This window comes from Elgaria multicarinata, chromosome 9 (assembly GCF_023053635.1).
Source record: "Elgaria multicarinata webbii isolate HBS135686 ecotype San Diego chromosome 9, rElgMul1.1.pri, whole genome shotgun sequence".
NCBI lineage: Eukaryota > Metazoa > Chordata > Lepidosauria > Squamata > Anguidae > Elgaria > Elgaria multicarinata.
The window spans coordinates 28,360,508-28,381,393 of record NC_086179.1 but is presented as its reverse complement, the minus strand read 5'-3'; the positions used below and the strand labels follow the sequence as shown (position 1 = coordinate 28,381,393).

General features: G+C 40.8%; 1 protein-coding gene across 2 annotated transcripts in view; it reads right to left on the bottom strand.

Annotated features, from left to right (window-relative positions):
• Positions 1–20,886, bottom strand: part of STAB2 (stabilin 2) — a 114,378-nt gene that overhangs the window by 78,959 nt on the left and 14,533 nt on the right. For both annotated transcript variants that reach the window (XM_063133394.1, XM_063133396.1), the window contains exons 7-18: positions 20,166–20,291; positions 17,977–18,173; positions 16,927–17,060; positions 16,436–16,569; positions 9,099–9,181; positions 7,873–8,022; positions 6,862–7,005; positions 6,257–6,319; positions 6,029–6,148; positions 4,939–4,992; positions 2,064–2,144; positions 195–347 (exon numbers count right to left, since the gene is read on the bottom strand). In XM_063133394.1, the coding sequence (XP_062989464.1) occupies positions 195–347; positions 2,064–2,144; positions 4,939–4,992; positions 6,029–6,148; positions 6,257–6,319; positions 6,862–7,005; positions 7,873–8,022; positions 9,099–9,181; positions 16,436–16,569; positions 16,927–17,060; positions 17,977–18,173; positions 20,166–20,291 (1,439 nt within the window). The remainder of the gene's footprint in view (positions 1–194; positions 348–2,063; positions 2,145–4,938; positions 4,993–6,028; positions 6,149–6,256; positions 6,320–6,861; positions 7,006–7,872; positions 8,023–9,098; positions 9,182–16,435; positions 16,570–16,926; positions 17,061–17,976; positions 18,174–20,165; positions 20,292–20,886) is intronic.

Below are 20,886 nucleotides of genomic sequence, written 5' to 3'. Positions count from 1 at the left end.
TCCAATGATCACAGGGGGCTCCTATGTTTGCAGAGAGAGCTGAATTGTAAGCACACAGGAATGTGAATTTGCTCACTCTATTTGCATGGGTTCGGAATCCCTTGTCTGCAGAGGAATGCTGTACGTGCACTGTAGCTATTCATCAAGGATCTATTGGATACAGCCTTTTACCTTGAGTTTCTCAAATACCTTACCATTATAATCTCTGTTTTCTCTTCATCACATCTCTGTGGCAGAATTGGGATAATGGAGGGAGGGACAAGAACTCCAGAAAGTAGGTGAATTCGGCCATTTTTTGCAACAATGTCTGTTTCTTTTATCAGTTGACCATTGACCAGAATTTGTCCCTGCAACAGCAACAACAATAATAACAACAATAGTAATATGCTGAAATTTTCTTTTGGAATTACCCACCAGTCTTTATTACTGTGTATATAGTGAGACAGTTTTCATTGGGGGAGCAGAGACAAACCTTGGGGAGGTGGGGGGTGGGGGATAATTCATTATAAAGGAGGATTCTGGGGGGGGGAGTTGTGTTAGGTAGATGACAAAAATAAACCCCAATTGATATATTTTAATTACGAACCATAACTCAGGATATTTATAAGAAAGCAATTACATCTCATATTTACATTACCCAACAAATAGTCATAACCACTAGAGAATATGCGCTAAACCACAAATTATACAACAACATACAAATACGTTACTGTTATTTTTTGCATAGCACTTTCAGTGTAAAAGGTGCTTTATATCCCCCCCCTCCATTTTATTGGTAACATGGGGCTCATCTACACCAAGCTCAGTACTGCACTATGAAAGCGGTATATAAAAGGCAGGGGCCTCATTACTGCTTTATTGCGCTATTGAAGTGCATTGACAACTGCTGGGGCCCATTGAGACATACCATGTACTGCTTTCATACCACTTTCATAGTGTTATATCCTGCTTGGTGAATATGTGTCATGGGCTCCAACAGTTGTCAGTGCACTTCAGTACCACTATAAAGCAGTCGTATAGATCCTGCAGTGCACTCCAATACCGCTATAAAGCGGTAGTGTGGCTCCTGCCTTTTATATACCACTTTCATAGTGGAAAATCCTGCTTGGTTGGACTGCAAAACTCACATGCTCTGATAAAGAGAGATCCATATATTGAGCAAGAACTTATTACGTGCATAAGGAATATGTAGTAGTGATAGTAGTAGTAAAGCTTTATTGTTTCAACCAATGGTTACAACAAGCATAATAAAAACAATGCTAAAACAAATGTAGTTTATGTCTTCTCCCATTAATTCTGTTTACCCCCTTTCAGAAAACAGGAACAGCCTGCTGGAGCAGTCTATCTCGTCTTGCATTCTCTTGACCCCTGTCTTGTCTTGTTGTCATAAGTATGCTGAAGGGGAGGCTAATACTGTTTAACAAGACACCCAACCACCATCACCAAGGCATCCACAACAATAGCTGGTGTGGCGGCTGCAGTAGTTTGACTCAGCAATTTACACATTTTTGGCTAGTCTTTCTTTCTTCCTTGGGATACTGAAACAAGATAATGCTAACTAGCACACAACTGCTAGAAAATCTAAATAATATCAGAAAAACTGGGGTAAACAATCTTTTGATATAACATCATAATTATAATGTACAACATCACATATCAAGCATATGTGTATATGATACCAATAGAGAGTATACATGAGCAGAATGTACATTTACAGTAACTGAATAAGTTGTTTACAGTAACTGAGCAAAGTTATTTACAATAACTTTGCAAAATACAGGCCTCCGGTTTCTTTTAACATGTTTCACTGACGCTTCATCAGAGTATCACAACTGATTACACCATCACAATGCTTATGCCATGGGAAAAGGGGAGGACTTATTTGAATTCGTTCCTCAGTTCCAAAGAAACGTTTTGCCCTCCAAAAAAGGATTGGCTGAGATCCCTGGCTGGAAAATGCAGAGCTTCACGAACCGGAGGCCTGTATTTTACTCAGAGTAATTTAACTGGTTAAAATGAAAGAGCAAAATTAATAATTAAGAATTTCGTTTTCTTTGACTCACACTATCAGTGATGTTAAAATAGATGAATTGTTCAGCCATAGTCTTGATGTGATCTATTAAAGTAAAACTAGCAACTTCCAGCTGTAAGGAAGAAGAGAGAATTAAATACGTTTACAAAGCTAAATATTATAATGAGAGGCACTTCTACTGAACAGAAGATCATTAGTGAATAACATTTAAAAAAGTACATTGGTGACTAAAGTGTGCAGCAAATCTGCCTCTGCTCCAGATCATTATTGGAGACACACATGCCTAGCCTCGTTTGTGGTAGTAGAACATAAAGCTTCCATAAAGGTATTTGGTAAGTATAGAGGCATTTCAGATTTCAGCAGTGTCAAGGGAGAAATTCAGCACAGGTTTCAAAAGAATGTTCTTGGCTATATATGGTGGATACCCCCTCCCAGGGCCGTAGACACTGATTTGACCTCTGGAGGGGAATCTGAGCCATTCTCTGCAGTGGCTGCTCTTGCGAGGTTGCAACAGCCACATTGGAAGAGTCCAGGGAGAAGGAAAATGGGCAGTAGAAGCTGGTGGCTCTGACTTGATTGGGGTTGTGAATCCATTCTGGGGGCTTGTCTACAACTAAGGGTGTAGAGGGAGGGAGGGGGGAGGATCATGGACACGTGTTTCTGCGATCCTCCTCCAGCGTCCAAATGGCAGTGTGACATCCCAGAAAGAAAGAGGGATGTTGCAGACGCCATTTTTTTTCCTCCAGGAGGAGCCATGTGCACGCGTGGCAAAAGATAAGTTGCTCTTTAAAAAAAACAACACCTGTGCCCATGCATCCCCACTGCCATCTCTGGGATGGCGAAATTGCTGCCCCCCACATGGGTATGGAGCCACCCCATGTGGCTTCTTGCCTGTTTCAGGCCCCGGGAGTGTGCGGCAAACCAGCCGCAGTCCTCAGGATGGTCTTGGGACCACGGGGAAAATTGGGATAACTGGGCAACCGGTTATCCTGGGAAAATGGATGGGTCATCCCTGCCTGCCCCCAGGATCCCCTGTGCATCATTTGGATGCACAGGGTCGATCCAGGAATGACCCCGGAAAAAAACCCAGGTTGTAGACACGCCCTGGGTTTCAGTTAGAACCAGCCAGAACTCTGAGCTCTCCAAGGTGCTTAACCTCGGCTACATATAGGGGTCAGCACTTTGGATAGCTCCTTTAGAGTTGTGGCTGGTTCTGACTGAAACCCAGAATGGATTCACAGGGCCACCCAAATTAGAGCCACCAGCCTCCACAGAAGATGAGTCTTGACAGTGGGCAGGCAGGAGGAGAGGCCAGGATCCACAGGATCCTAAAGCCTCTCCTTCACTATCTTCTCCCACCGCTAGGTAAGTCTGCTAGATGGGTTGAGAGGCCTGTTTAGCTGAAAATGTTTGAAATGGAGGAATGGGAGGCTATAAGAGATAGAGCAACTTCTGTTTTTAAAAATATATCAGGTTTTCTGGGTTTTTTTTTTTGTGGCACGAGGAAGGCCAGAAGCGCTGGGAGGTGCGCGGGCAACAGATGATGTCATGAGAGGGGCCTACTAAAATCCATGAGTGCCCAGCAACAAGTGTGCAATAAAACATTCATCTGATGGAGCTCAACAACAGAAGTCCATTAGTTGTGGTAACAGTTTATACTTCACACTAATTATGACAATGTCATAATTATACAATAACAATGACAATAATAATAATAATAATAATAATAATAATAATAATAATAACAACAACAACAACAACAACAACAATGACAATGTTGCATGCATGCCCCTTTAAAGCTAAGGGATAATTCATAGGCTTCTTTAATCATTTCTAAGAATAGTGGCTCAGAGCATATCTATATCACTGGCTTAAATAGATTTAGGGCACAATCCTACGCTTGTTTAGACAGAAAAAAAGTCCTACAACTCCCAGCATTCCCCAGCTAGTGATGCTAGCTGTGGACTGCTAGGAGTTGTAGGACTACTTTTTTCTATCTAAACGTGCATAGGATTGCACCCTTAAACTGGGAACTGTTAAGTGGACATCTATTCCTATATGAACCTGCCCCCTCCTTTGAGATCACCCTTCAAAGGGCCAAACTGCATGTTACATTACACACATAAGGGTTATATCCAATGGTGCCCTTCTGCTGACGCAAGGATCTTTGATCTAACAGAGGCTTCCATCGGCAGACTGGAGAGGGAGGTGATTTTCACCAGTTCCCTTCTTCCTTGCAAGTCCCTCCATTCTATTTCTCATCCTCCTCGAAAGGGCCTCCCAATATTCTGGAGCAGATTTGGGGGGGGGGACACAGGGGAAAAGAGGAAATCACTTAAAATTGCCTCCCTCTCTGTTCTGCTGATAGAAATCTCCATGGGATCAAAGTCTTTCATCAGTGGAGGGACATCATGGGATGCAACTCCCTGTTTGTAGCCGTGTAAATCTTTTAAAATCTGTAAATAGCAGCTGTGGGGGTGGGTGGGAATAAAGATGGGGACCATGGGGCATGGAGAGGGGGGGACTTAACCCTTTCTTCCCACTTTGTAACTCCACTGAAGCTGCGGTTTGGCATGGGAGAGAAGCTGCCAATGGATCCCCAGGGCTAGGAAGAAAACCCAATTAATTTAGTTTTGCCCCAAGGTTTATGGATGCTTGGTGACATTTTTTACTTTTTTTTCTTTCAACATAAGGTATATGCCACCTCCCATACTGCTGTCAAAACTCTGCGAGTTCTAAATGTTGTTTGCCATGCAGCGTAGTCTGCTGGTCTTCAAGAAAAACAAGTTAACATTCCTCATCTCTTGGCTCTTTGTGTCTTTCGTTTATTGGGAACAGCATGCCAGCAATACATTTCACAATAATATGAATACATTGAATGAAGCACAGAAGTCAGTTGCACTAACCTGGGTGTGAAAAACAATGTGATATCGAACTAGCTCGCGAAGCTTTTGTGAACCCTGTACAAATAAAGAATGAGCCTCTTTTATGTAAACAGGCATAATGTAAAATTTCCCACTCCCTGGATATCAACTTGTAATGGCTACACTACACACTGTGTTAAATGCATAGTGTGGAGACGATTCTAACTTTCTAAAAACCTCTAATATAAGGACCTGGGCCCCCGGGCTGGATGGGGAGAACCGTGTGTGGTTGGGGATACCCCCACCTCTCCCGAGGGCCTCTACCCTGATGACTCCACAAAAACCTGGCATTGAATCCATACTAGATCATCCAGCAGCATATCAATCCAAGAACATTCACAAACGTTAAAGGGTCCTTATTAAGAACAAAAACTACATGCTTTGCTGGAAAGATAAAATTGCTTTTTGAAAACTGCTGCTGCTACTTCTGCAAGAAAAGCCCATATATAGGCTTCTATAAAAATAATATAGATGATTGCTTTCTAGAAAACCACAGTAGGCCCCTGGTACCACATCACCATGGCTTCGCTTGTGTTTTTTTAGCCTCTTTACTCCAGCTTTCATCCTTATAGCCGCACTCATGACAGCTACATAGGAGCTGACTTACATATGTGCTAAATCAGCCTTCCCTAACTGGGCACCTTGTGGATGCTAACCAATCTTGGGATTATGGGAGTTGCCATCCAACACATCCAGAAGACACCAGGTTGGATAAGTCTGGCTTAAATTATCCCTAGAAGACTGAGCTGCTATTAACGACTTGATATAACCAATGTTTGTGTGTGGTCACATGCATACATGCATGCATAAGGCAATTTTATATAACCACTTAGCCATATGGGAACCCAATTCTTTACTAGGTATGCCAACTTGGGGCAGACAAATTATACCAGTGATAAGGGAAGCCCAGATGTGGACTGAATGATGCCATGCAAATGGCCAATTGTAGTATAAGTCCATTGGGAAGGCAACTCATACATTTCCTTTATCCAAAATGGCCATTGACTACTCCTGTGTATTCCGTTGCTGCATAAGGTTGAATGCTGATATGCATTATTTTAAAGACTTATACCTTACTTGACAACAGGTAGTCCAGAGCTCCATCTTTCAAGTTTTCCAAAGCATCATTGGTTGGAACGAAAATTGTATTAGGTCCAGCATGTATATCTAACACAGCTTCCATGTCAGTGTTCTATTTTAAAAAGAATGGGGGTGGGGGTGAGGAAAGAAGAACACACAGTAGTTTAAACACACCTTTTCAAAACATTATCTGTAAATTTGTTTTTTGTTTAAGCCTTACCTCTACTAGGGATCTGAATCTGCTGAATTGTCCTTTGTTTTGAAGCATTGCCATTACAGATATCTAAGAAGACACAAATAGATCTATGTTTTACTTTGAATAGTAAAAGCCACAGAGATAATAATATATCTAAGTATATTAGTGTGTACTCTACAAGTGCATGTAGAGACCTTTGTATGGCTTCTAATGAAGTTCACTGGTGGGAGATTCAGGAAAGAAATATTTCTATACACAGTGCATAGTTAAATCACTGGTTTTCCATTCCTTTTGAAGCACCACTTGGGATTATGGAAAGCCTACTAATGATGAAAGCTGAATAAGGCCTGCAGACATGACCAAGCACTGTAGGCAAGCCATTATTTATTTATTTATTTATTTACTTATTTATTTATCACTTAGCCTGAGCTCCCAAGAGATAATAATATTGGCCTAAGTTATTCTAAGTATTACTGAGATTATGAGATGACCTGAACATTTATGGAAGTGATATATAATTATTCTCTTCCTTTCTTGCACAGTAGTAAGCATCTATCACAAGAAGTATTTAAACTCATTCAAAGCTATAGTTTTGAACCCTGAAGTCATTTGGCTATATTTGACCTCACCTCTTTATCACTTGCAAAGGTGGGTTCCATGTTGTCCAGGGCTTTGTCAATAATGTGCACAATTCCATTGGAGGCAACAATATCCCCTTGTAATATTTTTCCTTTCTTCTTACCTTCCTGTAGTCTAATTCTTAACAGATTATCCTAAAAGGACCCAGAGAATAAACATGGAATATTTAATTGAATAGTACATGTATATTTTCATCATCATCATCATCAAAAATGAACTGTTATATAAATATTTGGCACCCAGTCTCATTTGATAACATATAGAAGTACAATCTGTAGTCAATATACTGTTTGCAATACCCATCAAAGCCACTAAGGGAGACTATTATTTTAGTACTGTAAAATGTGACATTATTCACATAGTTTGCCCTTGCCCGAGGTGCAATTTCCCCCTTCCCCCTGGAATAGCTAGCATAGTGTGGAAAGGTGCAACACTGGATCAGGACTGTGGTATGGGGTATATGTACAGAAAGTCTCTACTGAAATGAATGGGAGCTCCCCTTAATGCAAATAGCAGGCATTGGGTTGTGGGGGGGGGGGGAGTTAATCCAGATTGGGACTGCAGTGGAGGGCAGAGAGTTAAATTCCCATGCCATGGTCCCAACTCAGCTCAACTTTCTTCCTTAGATATTTATGAAAAATAATAGATAGATAGATAGATAGATAGATAGATAGATAGATAGATAGCATTTTTATACCACCCAATAGCTGAAGCTCTCTGCATTCCAAATCAAACCATATTGTTCTGCCCTTACAAATATCTACAAATTATTTTAGACCCTGCATGGCCTTAGGTCTCATCTGTTGTACATGAACATTGAAGTCTGGCAGTCCAATCCAAAAAGGACCATGAAGGGTTTGATGCTGTACATGGATTGGCACCCGCACAGGCTAATTGGTGCATCCTTCTCCCAGTCAACTGCCCACCTCCCCTGGGGTCTGTTTTCCTCTGGACGTTGCAACCTGTGGGTTTTGATCTAAAGCTGAAAAACATTATCTTACCTTTTCATCATTTAATACTTCTGCTGGCTTGCCAGTCAGAGTATAAACTGTACTTGTATGATTCAGTCCATTCAGATCTAGCTGTCCTGCAAATACGTGGAGCTTCACAAAATATTGGGCATTCTCTTTATCAGAAAGAAGGTCTTTAATCTGGAAGGTTAGCGAAATGATGCAAGTAGGATATTGTGTTGCAGCAGACTTTTAATGCAGAAAATTCTCAGTAATGGGGAAAAGGTACCATCAAAAAGCTGAGTGGGAGGGAAAAGAGGCTGCATTTGTAGAACCAGTGATTTTTTTTAGGGTTGGGGAGAGAATGCTACTTGAATACCTCTTTCCTTAGGAATTGTAGTGTGGGAAAGCATAGTAAAATAGGCAGAGTAAGCCAGGAATATTAAAAAAGTAATATGTTCCACCAAATAGTGGAACTGGCAGAAGAGGAGACCCAAGAAAGCATCTTTGGAGGCATTCATCCTTTCATGATGTCTGCCAAGTCTCATATTCAAAACGCAAACAAATTGTATTAGTGCTCCTGCTTAAGTGGTAGAGGAAGACGTACTCAGTTCTACAATAGTAAAAGTTAGAACTGTTTTTTTTTCTTTAGAAAAAAAAATCAAAATATTGGAGGGATTGGGTGGGAAGAAATATATTGCAGGTGAGCTGTGATATCATTGACACTTATCAATAAGTATCTGTGATGCTTGCATACCTCTAGTGCATACCACAACTGCAGGACTTACAGAATGTTAATCTAGATAGAAAACTGTGTTTCCCCAACAACAAAATATTGTTGCTGCTACTGAGTAAATGATCATAATGGATTATTTATTTATATGAAAATGCATATCCTTCCCTTATTGTGTGTGCACAACAGTTAAACTCAACCATCAAATACAATAAAATCCACCCTATCCCAAACAGAAGCATAAAATAAAAATCTTTTCTATCTGATTGTTTATAGGAAGGTTTTTGCTGTACAGCAGGGATTCCCAACCTTTTGGGGTTGGGTATGTGTGTTTGGAGTTTTGAGAGAGGGTCTTGGGCACTCTCACAAAATGCCTGCCATGGGGGCTTACCCATTCATGAAATGGCTGGTCACAAATCCCTCTTTTCCCAGAAGGCATACTGGTGAAACTAGACAATAAGTAACATGTCCCAAACCCTAAGTACAAGGCAGAAGTGGGGGTTTGAGCTCCAAAACACACAACCACTCTTTTGTGAACACTTACATTGATTCCTTTGAACCCATTATTTGTTGGAATAAGAACTGTAAATGGTCCCAAACGGTTCAGTGGCCAGTTGTAGGCGCTTTCTTAAAAGGAAAGGAAGGAAAAGGGAACAAAAGAGAAATATGAATACTATGAAAGAGTTTTTAAAAAGAAGCATACACTGAGACAGCTTTAACTAATGTATCATTAGTAATACATGTCAAGCGTTCTATGGGTTCATGAATTCTCTATCTTACTTCCACCATCCGTGTGAAGATATTTGTTTTATTTATTTATTACACTTATATACTGCTCCCATAGCCAGGGCTCTCTGGGCGGTTTACAGAAATTCTAAAATTGAGGTAAAAACAAGTATACAAAATTTAAAACTCTGAAACACAGAACATACACACATAAAGCATTAAAAACCGATTAAAAATGAAACATGTGGGTAATTAGGATGTGCCGCCATATGCCTGGGCTAAGAGGAAAGTCTTAACCTGGCGCTGGAAAGATAGCAGCGTTGGTGCCAGGCGAGCCTCATCAGGGAGATCATTCCACAGTCTGGGGGCCACCACCGAAAAGGCCCTGTCCCTTGTTGCCACACTCCGAGCCTCTCTCGGAGTAGGCACCCGGAGGAGGACCTTAGATGTTGAACGTAGTGACCGGGTATATTCACGTCGGGAGAGGCGTTCCGTCAGGTATTGTGGTCCCAAGCCATGTAAGGCTTTATAGGTCAAAACCAGCACCTTGAATTGGGCTCAGAAACATACAGGCAGCCAGTGCAAGCGGACCAGAGCAGGTGTTATATGGTCAAACCTTCTGGTTCCCGAAATCAATCTGGCCGCTGCATTTTGCACGAGCTGCAGCTTCCGAACCGTCTTCAAAGGCAGCCCTACATAGAGCGCATTGCAGTAATCTAACTTGGAGGTTACCAGCGCATGGACAACTGAAGCCAGGTTATCCCTGTCCAGATAGAGGCATAGCTGGGCCACCAACCGGAGTTTGTAGAAGGCACTCCGTGCCACTGAGGATCTTTGACCATTTTTTCCACTGTTCACAATGTGCTTTAAAGACGTGTATAGGAAAAAGAAACATCATGGCTGTTCCTTGAGAATGAATGGTTTGTTAGTACAATGAGCATTGCTTGTGCTCTCTCCAGTTCTCTGAATGTTAAGAATTTCCAGAAGTTCACTGCTTCCCCATAGCAGGATCTACACTACTGCTTTATAATGGTATTGAAGTGCACTGGCAACTGTTGGGGCCCCTGACACATTTCATAAACCATTTTCAAACCGCTTTCATAGTGTTATATATCCTGCTTGGTGCAAATCTGGCTCTTGCAAAGAAGTCCCTGGAAGCTTATTGGTGTCTTTTAAAATTTGTGTCTATTTACAGATATTCAGGCTAAGCATAGATGGATATTATGTTGGGTTATTGTGCCAGAACTTTTCTCTCTCTGGAACTCTGTTTGTGCTCAGAAACAAACACACATCACACAGGTCTTACACAGCAGAGCTGGTTTATTTCCTTCAGGCTTCTGTGCAGTTCAATTCAGATCAGTTCAGATCAGCACACTGAGGCATGCACAGAGAGCAGTGATCATAGAGCAGTGATCAGTAAGCAGTGATCATATTCCATTTTACACAAGTGAGAAACTATATACACATCTTACACAATTCTTATCTACATTACATACAGCTGTGATGAGGCTAACTTAGAATCTTGGCAAGGTTCCCAGAACAGCCTCTATCTCAAGGTAATTGCCCACAGATAGACTTTCTCTGTTTAACCCTGAGATAGCCATACACACACAATTTTAATGACTAAGCAAGTATTTCTTTTCATATACTTAACAGTCCTCCTCTTGCGCATGTTGTTTAAATTGTGTTACAATCTGAGACCCAGCTTTAAAAGCATCTCTTTGTGTTTTACCATTGAACGTTCCACCTGTCCTTCCTCATTTTGTTTTACTTTGAATACCCATTTACTGTTAATGGCTTTACGACCTTCAGGTAAAGGTACTAGCTCCCACGTTTCATTTTTTTCCATTGCTCTGATTTCCTCTGACATTGCTTCATGCCAGCCCTGAGCTTCTGTAGGTTCCATTTCCTGAATTTCCTCAAATGAAGTAGGTTCATAGGCTATTAGTAAAGCTCTATGAGAAACCTGTTTACTTTGGTATTCATCTGAATAACGAATTGGAGCTTTGCGTTCCCTTTCTGATCGTCTTGGCATAGTTACAGGCATAGTTTCCTCCTCTACAGTTTCTTCCCCATCCCTCTCTTGCTGAGATTGTTCAGGAATTTTTTCTGTTTCTACAGCTTTCTGTTCTACAGGCAAACTTACATACTGTTTTGTTTCCTGCATTTGTTCATGAAAAACTACATCTCTGCTCACAATTACACTTTTGTGATATGGAGACCACAAACGATAGCCTTTTGTTTGTGTATCATATCCCAACAGTTTACATTCCAAACCTCTTTGAGCTAGTTTTCCTGGTCTGTTTTCTTTCTGAATATGAGCAAAACATTTACTTCCAAAAACCCTTATATGTGACACTCTAGGTTTTCTTTTGTAAAACATTTCATATGGAGTTTTTTCATGTACAGAGTGGTAAAGCCTGTTTAACAAATAATTTGAGGTGGACAAAGCTTCTGCCCAGAACAGATTAGACAATCCTGACTCTTTCAATAGAGCTCTTAACATGTTCTGCAAGGTTCTGTTTTTCCTTTCTGCAACTCCATTTTGAAATGGTGAATATGGAGCAGTAAGGTCATGTTGTATACCCTCATCACTGAGGAATTTTTTAAATTGGTTGCTGAGAAATTCACCTCCCCGGTCCGTTCTTAGATTAGCTATAGGTTCTTTAAATCTATTTTTACTCCACTTAACAAAGGCTTTAAACTTTCCAAAAGTTTCACTCTTCTGTTTTAACACATACACAAATCCAAATCTACTGTAATCATCAACAATAGACAAGAAAAATCTGTTTCCTCCTTGACTTGTCTCAAAAGGACCTGCAAGATCTGCATGAATTAATTCAAAAATTCTTTTTGTTGTTCTCTCACTATGTTTTGGAATGTTTGACTTATGACACTTGGTTTCACTGCATACATTACATTCTACATAGTTAGAACATGGTTTGATTTTCACCCCTTCACACAATTCTGGAATCTTAGAAATTGTTTTATAGTTAGCGTGACCAAACCTTTTATGAGTTAAATGGATGCACTCTTGGTGTGGTTTGCAATTGGCTATTGTTTTTGTTGTGACTTTGCTGGCTACAACTTCATTTTCTGTACAAGTATTAATCACATACAAAGATTCTTTCATTATTCCCTGCACACACACCTTGTTTCCCTGTTTTATAGTACAATTTTCTTCAGTAAAACAAACCTCATACCCCATTTCTGTTAACTGAAACACACTTAGAAGGTTTGTTTCTAATTCTGGTACATATAAAACACTTTGTAGTTCAACTCCCAGACAATCAAAATATACATTACCCACACCACAAATCTGGATTTTTGTTCCATTTGCAAGGGTAACACACTTTTGCTTTGAAGTAGAAGTTTCCAAGGTTACAAATGAAAGTTTGTCTTTTGCCATACTTATTGAAGCCCCAGAGTCCAAAAACCAAGGATTCATTGTTTCTTTGACTCTTGCTAGAAGACACTTCTTTGTTGATTCAGCTTCATTCATGTTGTTTTCTTCTCTCCACTTTGCTGTCAACAGCTTTTTCTTCTTCTTGTTGCAATCCCGCCTTAAGTGTTCTGTGGAACCACAATTAAAGCATTTCCTTGCCTTTAATGCAGCCACCACATCAGAAGATTTATGGCTTTGTTGAAATTCAGCCACAGGATGTTTAAAACTCTGTTGTTTTGAAGCTTGTCTTCTTTCATAGGTTTCCAGTAGTTTTCCAGCTACATACTCGAGGGTTAAATTTTTTCTCCTCTTGACTTTCCATCATGGTGACAACCGCGTCGTATGATGAATCAAGACTTGACAAAATCACATAGACTTGGTGTATAGTTGTAAACGCCATCCCTCGTGCCCTGAGTTGATTGAAGATTTCTCTCATGCTTTTCAAATGGTTTGACATAGACTCCCCTGGTTTTAGCTTCATTCCATACAGTTTCCGGGTTAGAATTATTTTACTGCCTGCTGTTTCTCTTTGATATACAGCTTGTAGTGCATTCCAGCACTCTTTTGATGTATTCAAAAACTGAATGAAGGAAATTTGAGAGTCTTCCACAGCTAATGCAATAACTGCCATTGCTTTTGCATCGTCCTTAAACCATTTAGCATTCTGTGGATCTGCTCTATCTGGTGGATCCTCTGTGACTACATACCACAGTTCAGCCTGAATCAGATACATTTGCACTTTGTAAGACCATAATGCATAGTTAGAGTCATTCAGCTTTTCTAACAATTGATGTAAACCAGACATATTAGCTCCTGCCATTTCCTCTGCTTTAGGAATTGGTATCTCACCGTCCTCCTGCTCAGAGTCCTCCTCAGAGTCAGCCGACTGAGATTTTTCCTCACTTTGCAGCACTGGCTTTAGCTTGATGTCTTCCTTCATCAACAGTTTTCTGTTTTAGCAGACTCCTGGTTCTGATTCTGATACTGCACCGTTCCCATCAAGTTCTGGTTCTTCTGCCTGGGTTAGGCTGGCGTAGGCTTCCTGGACTGGACTGGGCCCATAACCTTTGTTGGGTTATTGTGCCAGAACTTTTCTCTCTCTGGAACTCTGTTTGTGCTCAGAAACAAACACACATCACACAGGTCTTACACAGCAGAGCTGGTTTATTTCCTTCAGGCTTCTGTGCAGTTCAATTCAGATCAGTTCAGATCAGCACACTGAGGCATGCACAGAGAGCAGTGATCATAGAGCAGTGATCAGTAAGCAGTGATCATATTCCATTTTACACAAGTGAGAAACTATATACACATCTTACACAATTCTTATCTACATTACATACAGCTGTGATGAGGCTAACTTAGAATCTTGGCAAGGTTCCCAGAACAGCCTCTATCTCAAGGTAATTGCCCACAGATAGACTTTCTCTGTTTAACCCTGAGATAGCCATACACACACAATTTTAATGACTAAGCAAGTATTTCTTTTCATATACTTAACATATTATACACAGCTTATACTAGGGAAGTTAAACCTATTTCAGCCTGAGGGTGAAATTCCATTTTGGTTAAGCTCTCACAGTTGGGGGTGGTGGTCAGGGGCTGCATTCCAGTGATGAAAGCAAAAGGGGGCAAGGCCAAAAGTATTGGCATAGTTTAGCTTAAAAGCTCTTACTGCCAGTAACTAAGCTATAGATAGGCTGACCATATAGAAAGGAGGACAGGGCTCCTGTATCTTTAACAGTTGTTTAGAAAGGGGAATTTCAGCAGGTGTCATTTGTATACAGGCAGCCGCTGGTGAAATTCCCTCTTCATTACAACAGTTAAAGCTGCAGGAGCCCTGCCTTCTTTTGTATCTGGTCAAGAGGTCTGGGGGTATTCCTTGAACCAGCTCTTTTCCTGGAAGACATGCCCTTGGATTTAGACAAGGAGCTGCTTAGGCATATGTCCATACTTATAGAATGCAATCTTTATTTACTAGTATCATACACACACACACACACACACACACACACTTTGCTCAAGAGGGATTGTGTGTTTGCTTGTGTTTCTTTTTTACTCTGAAAGAGCTAAACCATTTACTTTGACCATCTGAATTTTGAAGGGGTTGATATTACCAGTTCTAGAAACTGCAAATATAAAAGCTAATTACAGGGGGCAGATCCCTTGCTATCTCCCATCACCAGCTTCCTCCATCCTCCTCATTCATCCTGTTTCCTCCACAAGCAAACAAACCTCTTCCCTTCCTCCCATTCCACATGTAGCAAAAAATGTCTGAATCAATAAAAGAGGCAAGTTAATATTAATTTCCCACAGCAATGTGTAACACTGCCCAGTAGAATGGACCAAAAAAGAAAGAAAGAAAAATAAACCTTGCTAAGTCTAGCTTAATTGGATGGTTTTAATTGGGAAGACTAATAATAATCAATGAAGATTCCCAGGTTTTTACTCACAGATAAAACCTGAACCTTTAAAAACTCCCAGCAGCTGGAGGATGCAGACTCTGAGGTTTCTGCTACTTTCTTTCCTCTTTGCTTACAGGCAATTCCTCCTTCTCTCAAAGACAGTAAAGTATGGTTAGGAATGGATGGGCCCCTTTTTTGTGTCAATTTCAGATATCTTTAATCATAAGACTGTTCCATCACATTTTCTACTATTTTTAAAATCACATGAAACCTTTCATTTCAGTTGTACTATCTCCCCCATACACTTTTTAAACACGTGTTTTCTCCAAAATACACCTTTTTGTACGCATTTGTGAGCCAGGAACTGCATTGCAAAATTTGAAGGACTGTGCATTCCAAAGACTCATGAAATTTCAGCTCACATATTGTCAATAAACTTATTTTGCATCCCAAAAATATGTCTCTCTCCTTTGTGACCTGGTTTGGATGCTTACCTCCTTCTGTTTTTGTTGCTGTTTTGTTGTTGTTGTTACAAATGCAGCCCAAATGAATTTCTCCAGGATGCCTAAGTATGGTGCTTCAGTGCTAAGCCCCTCTCTTGGGCACATGCTCTCATTTTGAGGCAGACTGTGCTCTGGATTGCACAGGTTGCTTTGAAGAGGGGCTAATGGGTAGCAAAAGCTGCTTAGGGCCTTGATGGGCCTTTTGATCTATCTCAACTCTGTTGTTGTTGTTTATTCGTTCAGTCATTTCCGACTCTTTGTGACTTCATGGACCAGCCCACGCCAGAGCTTTCTGTCGGCCGTTGCCACCCCTAGCTCCCCCAAGGTCAAGTCTGTCACCTCCAGAATATCATCCATCCATCAGAGATAATATCTTAAGGATAAGATCATATCCTTACATTACAGTCACAAAGGTCTAAATTGCTTATCTCTAGTTAATAAGTGTTCTGCCAGAAAGAAGCAACTTAGTGGAACTCTTCAAGATCATCCTTCTATTGGGCAGTATTCAATGATGTCATTGCGCTAACACAAATTATGCACTAGTGTATGTGTCCGCTAGCACAGTGCCAATAGCTTGTGGAATGGGATTCCCCAGAAAACCCATCATGCCAACTAACACTACGGACACTGTTAGATGTCTCTTACACTAGAGCAACATAATTTGTGTTAGTGCAGCGATATTGTTGGTTACTGCCCATTATACGTAATGAAACAGCTGAACTCATCTGGGTCTAGACAGTTGCAATATATTTTGAAACTAGTTAATCTTCCGATTGTACCTACATGTTTGAGCATATCTACATACCAAAGAGTTCTATAGCAGACATTAGTTTTCCTTGCCATGGTCCTCCAGGTTTGGTGTTCATTTCTCTAATTTGGTCCATGATGTTTCCATAGCATATAAATCCATCGCCTACATAGCCCTTCTGGCAGGTGCATCTGTGCAAAATAAACCAAACCCCCCACATGTATTGCAGTTTAGCTGAAGAATACAGAGAACTGATGATGATGATGATGATTTTAACTAAATAATGCCAGATGGATAAGTTGCATACGGATGCTCATGACCCAAAGAGCTATTTTAGGCTATCCCAAGGGCTTGCACACTCCAAATGAACAGATGAAGGAAAATTCTGCAAAGAATTGGTGCAATCAGACCAAGGTGCCTAGATTTGGAAATGCATATACTGAGTGTTTCTCCACTTTTTGCACAAGGCCTCATTTTGCTGAGTTTCTATTTTTATAGACTATAGAGCATACAACTTTCAGAAAGATGTCAGAAGATAAATTACTTACAGAGTTTGTCCTGGTGCAGCCATTATGCAGTTAGCATATTTATGGCAGGGGTTCTTAGTTGCACAGAGATCGGTCATACTGCATCCTATTCCAGGTGCAAAGTTTCTGAAATGTTCTTTGCATTCACAGTGAGACTTAAATTGGGAGGAAAAAAGAAGATGTTTTCTATCTCTTTTGGAAATGGCATTTTGCATTTGCTTATATTGATCTCCTGTGGCTCCAATTTCAGTGGGGCTGCGAATCCATTCTGGGTTTCACTGACAACCAGCCAGAACTTTAAAGGAGCTCTCTAAAATGCTACAGCTATTTGTGGGATAGGGTTCAGAACCTCAGATAGCCCTTTAGTGTTCTGTCTGTTTTAACAGAAACCCAGAACAGATTCGCAGTCCCACCAAAATCAGAACCACCAGCCTCCACTGGATAATGCTGTATTAAACAGCAATGATTAACTTGCAAATGTCAGTCTTTACTCATTAAATTATAATAAGTAATAAGCTCAGAGGATGGCAACAAGGGAGAGGGCTTTTTCAGTGGTGCCCCCCCATTATGGAATGATCTCCCCGATGAGGCTCGCCTGGCACCAACATTGTTATCTTTTCGGCGCCAGGTCAACACTTTTCTCTTCTCCCAAGCATTTAACAACATATGCTAAGTGTTTTTTTTTAAAATGGACCCCAGAACTGTTGTTGTTGAAATGGATACTGTTGTTTTATATTTTTGATGGTTTTAAATTTTGTATACTTTTAATGTTCACTGTTTTTAACTTTTGCAAACCACCCAGAGAGCTTCAGCTATGGGGCGGTATATAAATTTAATAAATAAATAAATAAACATCCCTTCCTAATTAAAAAAAAAACTCCTTGAAAACAGAAATCTAGCACACCAGGGAGATATCAACATGTAACCATGTTCCAATTAAAAATAATAATGAAAAGCAGTCATAAAAGACTGCATGCCAGTTTGAATAGAGGAATAGAGCAATTGGGATGTGTCTGTTCTTGTCCCTTCCCCCTCCAATTCTGTCAGCATTTGCTTCAGCTGCACACTTACCTTTCCAGGGCCATCGTATTTGCAGACTGTGGACTTCATAGGACAATTCCCAAATTTTGTTTGGCAAGGGTCTATCGGCATGCAAACTTGGCCATCTCCTTCGTAGCCATATTGGCATGTACATTTATGACGATTGGGTCCGAGGTAGAGGCAATCAGCATGAGGATCACAAATCTTTTTTGAGCATGGGTTGATGGCTTGAGTGGGGGGGGGGAAGAGTGAAGTAAATAAACGCTGGAGTGAACTAAGAAGCAAATACTAATTGTGCTCATTTATCCACATCAACCAAGGATATCTGTCATCTGTTTCATTTTGCCAAGTGATGCTGAGAATCTCACCATATTTTTGCAGCTAATCAGAAATCTCAAGAAGCAAGATTTTCTTTGCTACTTGGCAGCATCTGTCAGATTATTATTATTATTATTATTATTATTATTATTATTATTATTATTATTATTTTGCCCCATAGCCAAAGCTCTCTGGGCAGTTTACATAAGATTAAAACACTTAAAAACAATATACAGAATTTAAAACTACAAAAACATACAACATACACAGAAAAATACATTTAAAACAACTATAAGCAGCCTTAAAAACAAACCTACGATCAATAAAGCTCATCACATATAGCTGAATGCTTGGGAAAAGAGAAAAAATTAACCTGGCGCCGAAAAGATAACATCGTTGGCGCCAGGCAGGCCTTGTTGGGAAATCATTCCAAAATTGGGTGGCCACCACAAAAAGGCCATCTCCCTTGTTGCTGTCCTCTGAGCTTCCCTCGTAGTAGGCACTCAGAGAAGGACCTTAGATGTTGAACTTAGTGTATGGGTAGGTCCATGTTGGGAAAGGCGTTCCATCAAGTATTGTGGTCCTGAGCTGTGTAAGGCTTTATAGGTTAAATCCAGCACCTTGAATTGGGCTCAGAAATGTACATACAGCCAATGCAAGTGGGCCAGAGTTGGTCTTATATGTTCGAACCTTCTGGTCCCCGGTATCAATCTGGCAACCATATTTTGCACAAGCTGCAGTTTCTGAACTGTCTTCAAAAGAAGCCCCATGTAGAACGCATAGTAGTAAGGTTACTAGAGCATAGACAACTGAAGCCAGGTTATCCCTGTCCAGATAGGGGCATAGCTGGGCCACCAACCAAAGTTGGTAGAAAGCACTCCATACCACCAAGGCCACCTGAGCCTTAAGTGACAGAGATTGTTCTAGGAGAACCCCCAAGCTATGAACATCAGCACATCCACAGCCTCACCTGAAGAAAAGGAGAAATAGAGCTGTGTGTCATCAGCATACAGATGACAATGCACTCCAAAACACTGGATGACCACACTCAACTGTTTCATGTAGAACAGCACAGGGATCAAAACTGACCCCTGCACAACCCCATACTGGAGAATCCACGGGACCGAGCAATGTTCCCAAGCACCACCTTCTGGAGCCAACCCACCAAATAGGAGTGGAACCACTGCAATGCAGTACCTCCCACTCCCAACTCGGTCAGTTGTCCCAGAGGGATACCATGGTCAATGGTATTGAAAGCTGCTGATTCTTCTAAGTGAATATATGTGATGGTGGCCATTAAAGCTGTTCACTGGTGGCCACTGCTGAAGGGACATTTGACTTTTGCCACCAGGGCTGGCCCAAGATATTTTGCTGCCTGAGATGAAGGAAAAGATGGCACCCTCACATTGTCTAATGTTAGGGCCAGTACTGCTTGCCACCATCAGGAGTTTGTGATGGAGCTGTCTCATTCAGCACTAGGAGAGCAAGCTACTGTTGACTGGTTAGCAGCCCCTACTGATATAAGTCCATGTTGCAGTCTGCTATTCAGTCAATAATGACTTACATCATTTTGATTGAGATGCCCCCTGCCCCCATTATTGTCTCCCATTAAGGTGGTGGAGGAGAGCTTTCTCCTTTCCCCTTAGCCTCAGAGCGTGGTTGCCATCAGTGAATCACCTCATTGGCCAATGCACAAGGTCATAAGTTACCACTTGGTAAATAACCATTCATATCCAGTCTCTTCAAATTATGCAAGGGGTAGCTGATTCATCAATCCTGTGAAGCAATGTACATTACTAGAGTGTATGAAAACAATGTTTTATATGTGCTGAAATTAAATTGCACCACTTCACTATCTAAAAATTAAAAACAAAAAGCCAACAGGCTGCCGAATTACTTACGTTCACATTGTTTGCCATCTCCCTCATAGTTGGGAAGGCATTTGCATTCTAGTTGGGTTCCATCTGCACTGGATAAAGAGCATCTTGAGTTTTCCGGGCACTGCAAAGCCTGACATTCAGGTATTGCTAAGACCAAAAGAAGTCCAATAGTTATAATATGGAGTCATGTACTGCTGCACTAACCTACCTGAGCAAACCAATCAACAAAATCTACCCAAGTGTTAACTATGCTATAAGAAAGGCAGACTGCTGGATTTGAAAATGCTCACACTTCTGCTGAGTTCAGGATAAATAAATTAGAAGGATCTTCTTTTCAATGGCCTTAATGTTATAGTGGCCATTTATGGATTGTGAAAAAAAGGAAATGCATCACCAAAAAGAGGATAATAGAGGATACCAATCTGCATAATATTTGTGTATTCAAATGTATAGGTAATAGGTGCAAATTTAGAAAGAATAACCATAATTTAAATAGAACCTCTCACCATAGTGGAGAAGACTGATCAGATATCCTGTGGGCCTGCTCAGTCGGCTTTCCAAGTGCCATCTGTGGATGGGCAACTTCTAAGTCCTCTACTGACTCTCCCTTCTCTCTCTCTCTTCCCCCCTCCCTTTAAACCAGACTTGGACTGGAGAGACCATCAAACGAAGGACAACTTCAACAGAGGACTGTCTTCTGCTAGCTCTCCAAAATAGAGGAACATCTTCTGTAAAGTAGGAC